Raw genomic sequence first — 3,907 nt, 5'->3', positions numbered from 1 at the left:
CACGAGGAGAACGGTGTATATCAATCACTCATCGACAATCAGCGATCTTTGGACCTGGGATAAAGCTTTTTTCACTTGTTTAAATTTTGAAAATGGTGCATCCAAAGTTCACAAAATAATCACAATTTCTTGAGAGAATTGGTCACTTTTAATGTTAACTCAATCGCTATTTGAAAATGCCTCAATTATTCTTTTTGTTAACTACGGTACATGTATAACTACTGGCTACCTAGCCCCGTACCGTATTCCTGTTTAAGTGTTGTCACACCATACCCAGCTGGTGTGACACACACACCTGTTATCAGGGAATGTGTAACCCGTTACAATGTAGGTACTGGTTAAACACCCCACAGTGAATATGTTATCCTTTGAGGCATTTGAAATCTCAATCATGAAAGTGGAGCCACCATACTTGAGCACTAGGCAAATCTGAGTTTGTTTAATGTACGAACAAATGTAAAAACTTTTGAGTTCGTTGATACGATAAAGATTGTAAATAGACATATAGCTGCAATATCGCTCGTCAGCAGTATTGGGCAGAATTCTGTGCAATTGTACAATTCTGTATTTGATACGATCGCACCAAATGCGTGAGGCCTCAATACACAAGATCACGGTGTTTACCGAAAATGCACGACTACAGCTAAAGGGCAATTTGACATATTTGCAAACAATGCAGCACAACAATTAGTCGTGAGGCTTAAAGGTTCCGCCAAAAAGAAGCAGTAAAGATAATATTAATAAAAGAGTACTGCTTCGCCCTCAGCATTACAGACTTCCCCTGATCAGATCTTATGAGTTTTCAATGTCAGTAAAGCCTAAAAAAACGTGCAGTCAATGGATGTTTACATCCAAGAATACATTTAAGCATCAAAGCGTTCTGTAGATCTTCAAAAAATGATGGATTGACGCGGACCACGCGGAGTATAGAAATGCAAACTGCTCGTGACAAAACGTTTTGTAACTAGTAAAGAATAGACCGGTCCTATCGACTCTCTTCTAGGTTGGTTTGACGAGAGTGCAAAAACTCGAAATTGAGCACGGAGGGGCCACGACAAGCATCTGCCATTCAATTTGTAGAAGCTAGCTGTTTTCTCCGAATACTTTGTTCTTGATTTCCGTATGGGCTGGTACGCACGCCTTGATCATAAATATCGCACATCATGCCCGTTTGGACTAAAAAGGTAATTTTAATTACACACCGTCTCCTCTCCTATTCAGGGAGAGAGTCAGACCTCAAAGTAAGGCTATGTATGCACTAGTGTAACAAAAACCCTACTCTGTGTTTTCTTTGCGCGTGTTCGGTTATCCTCGTGCGCTCACTGGCTCTCCTTGTGTGTGGGTGGTCATGTTGTTGCTGTGAGCCGCATTGAACGCAAATTTTGTGGTGCTTTAAGTGTGCAGCAGATGACAGAGCACACTTTGCAATATTTCTTGAAGCGATGCGTGTGGTTTTGCTTCTACTCCTGACTATTGCCGTCTCAGTCACCTATGTCTTGGCATCCTCCGACGAGAACGATAAAGCTCTACACACATCCGATACAACGTATGGAAATGGGCAATTGCTGAGCAACGAGGCAGCTAACACTGAGACCCCAACTCATGATGATGAAGAGAGAAACCGTCCGATCGGGCAGCTGATGAGCGATTACTTGTTTAAATTCAAGATGATGTCGAAAACAGCTCTCTGGAATGCTAACAAAATTGCTGCATACTTAAAGAAGAAAAATATTACAGCGAAAAAGTGGCACCGAGTTTACCAGCTCCAGAAACAAAAAAACCAAGAAGCAAAGTTACCTGATGGAAGTTATGTCAAATCGCTCGAGCAAGAAGTTTATGAATTACTTACTGCCTCTCAGAACATACAAAAAACGACTACTTCCAATCCTGTCGTCTAAGAACCTGACTTGACGTTTCTGTATCAGATCAGAGCGTCAGAAACTTATATAGTTTGGTTTGTAATGCGTATCATCACTTATATTCGCATTTGTTGCTATAGTTTGTTGATCATATGCAGTTAATATATTACGAATCGAGTCTTACTTACTTTCGGTACGGTGTTTGTGTTTTATGCCCTGAAAACTAACATGAAGCCATTTCAGGTCTGGGCATCACGTCCAAATTCGGTTATCACAACAATAATTTGTATTATCACAACTGTATAAGAAACAGGTTATCACTACTGATCATAACGATCGCTTGACCAGCCATTGAACAGGCAGGAATTAAACACCATTTCCTCCCATTCCTCCAGCTCCAAAAGCGCCGCCAGTCATGCCGTTAAAACCGCCCACACCACCTGCACCGCCATTTCCATCAAAGCGTCCGTTTAATGGGCCCATGCCACCACCAAATCCTCCTGGCTGACCACCAACGCCAAATCCTCCACCGAGGCCACCAGCGCCAGGGCCAATAGGAGAATTACTAATGCCAGCTCCGCCTTGAGTAGCTCCGACACCAATGCTACTGGATACTGGTTCCCCGTTTGGCATGGTCGGGGCGGGTGTAACAGGTCCGTCATTGTCAGAGCCACGGTTGCCAGCACCTGGTCCCATGACATCTCCTGTTCCAGCACCACCGCCTGCACCAGCCATAAACCTGTTAGATATCGCGCCTCGACTCATCGCGAAACCGTTGCCTCCCCCTCCGAATCCGAGCTGGTTGCTACCGCCGAAGCCTCCACCGACATTATTACCGATTTGGTTAAAGGTTCCACCATTTCCACCAAACTGACCGAAACCAGCAGCCCCATCACCTCCGAATCCGTTGATGCCTCCACCAAATCCACCACCAAGGTCATTGCCGCCAAATTGCTCACGGTTACGCGCCATCGGGCCCATTCGCACAGGCCCAAGCGGCCCTTGGGCGTAAGCGTAGTTGCTGAACGAAAGGGTTGTCATCGCGAGGATGATACGAAACGTCTTCATTTGATTCTCTGGTGATCGTTGCTCCGAAGACTAGAAAGAGCCTTCGACTGAAGACAGAAAATCTAATAATGAGAGTTTGAAAATTCACAGTCCAAGTCATTCGCTAGCCAAGAGAAATCGTTAATCTCTCAATCTATTCGGCGTCAAATTTTGGCGTTGAACATAGTCTCTTCCAAAATCATGATGGTTTTGTCCCTTCGCATATTTGTCCGACAGCCTAAGTGGGATGTATTCAAATCTATCGCTATCGCGTTACAAAAGGAATTGCACTTGACTGGCATCTTCTCTGGTGAGACGCAACACGTGTTTGGGTCGTTCGGAGTTGCTAGTACATTTGTTTTCCGAACTATCCTTACGCGTGAGAAATTGAAAGCGACACGTCTGGATAATCTGCTTTAAACCGGCGCTCGTCCCACCAGTTGACGATGATGCACCTCCGGTAGAATTTTCTTGCAATGTCGATAATTTGTGCTCCTTTAGACACGACTGATACATCTTGAGCATGCCTCCAAAAAGTCCAGCGTTGCCACTATTCCACCACCGCACACTACCATCACGAGCTGCGTAGGACACAAGTACTTGTCCGTCAAATCGAAAGCGAACAGCAGAGACGGCCGAACCGTGGCCGTCTAGAACGCGCCACTTTGTTGCTGTGCGAAGGTCATAAATAACGATCACAGCTTCCATTGTACCTAAGGCCAAGCGTTGCGTTTCTTGATGAAAATCAACCATTGGAAAACGACGTACTAGTGTGTGAAGACAGCGAGTACTCAATGGTAGACACCGTCGCCGTCGCTCAGGTTTTGTCGGCTCCAGGCAACCCATAATTGTGTCAACAAACGCTGAAAGATGGCGACACAGGAGCAAGTAGTGGGTATTGATGAGTTCCATCATGTACAGCAAAATACTCTCGTGAAATCCGGTCGGTCGATCATAATTGTGCACCTCCTGTTGCAGTAACCCCAGTACAAACGCCGACT

At 45.0% G+C, this 3,907-nt stretch overlaps 3 protein-coding genes across 3 annotated transcripts; 1 reads left to right on the top strand and 2 right to left on the bottom strand.

Annotated features, from left to right (window-relative positions):
* Window positions 1-1,442: 1,442 nt before the first annotated feature.
* PHALS_05607 (RxLR-like protein) lies at window positions 1,443-1,898 on the top strand (the record flags this gene model as incomplete). The annotated part of the gene is made up of 1 exon (XM_024719178.1): window positions 1,443-1,898. The coding sequence occupies one exon, from the start codon at window positions 1,443-1,445 to the stop codon at window positions 1,896-1,898; it is 456 nt and encodes a 151-aa protein (XP_024584503.1).
* A 327-nt stretch (window positions 1,899-2,225) lies between these two features.
* PHALS_05606 (uncharacterized protein) lies at window positions 2,226-2,900 on the bottom strand (the record flags this gene model as incomplete). The annotated part of the gene is made up of 1 exon (XM_024719177.1): window positions 2,226-2,900. One exon carries the CDS (start codon window positions 2,898-2,900, stop codon window positions 2,226-2,228), a length of 675 nt encoding a protein of 224 aa, XP_024584502.1.
* Window positions 2,901-3,179: 279 nt separating this feature from the next.
* PHALS_05605 (FOG: WD40 repeat) lies at window positions 3,180-3,752 on the bottom strand (the record flags this gene model as incomplete). Its single annotated transcript, XM_024719176.1, has 1 exon — window positions 3,180-3,752. One exon carries the CDS (start codon window positions 3,750-3,752, stop codon window positions 3,180-3,182), a length of 573 nt encoding a protein of 190 aa, XP_024584501.1.
* Window positions 3,753-3,907: the final 155 nt, after the last annotated feature.

Source organism: Plasmopara halstedii (assembly GCF_900000015.1).
Source record: "Plasmopara halstedii genome assembly, contig: Scaffold_2904, whole genome shotgun sequence".
NCBI lineage: Eukaryota > Oomycota > Peronosporomycetes > Peronosporales > Peronosporaceae > Plasmopara > Plasmopara halstedii.
Note: the sequence above shows the minus strand (reverse complement) of the source record. Positions and strands in the feature narration are given on the sequence as shown.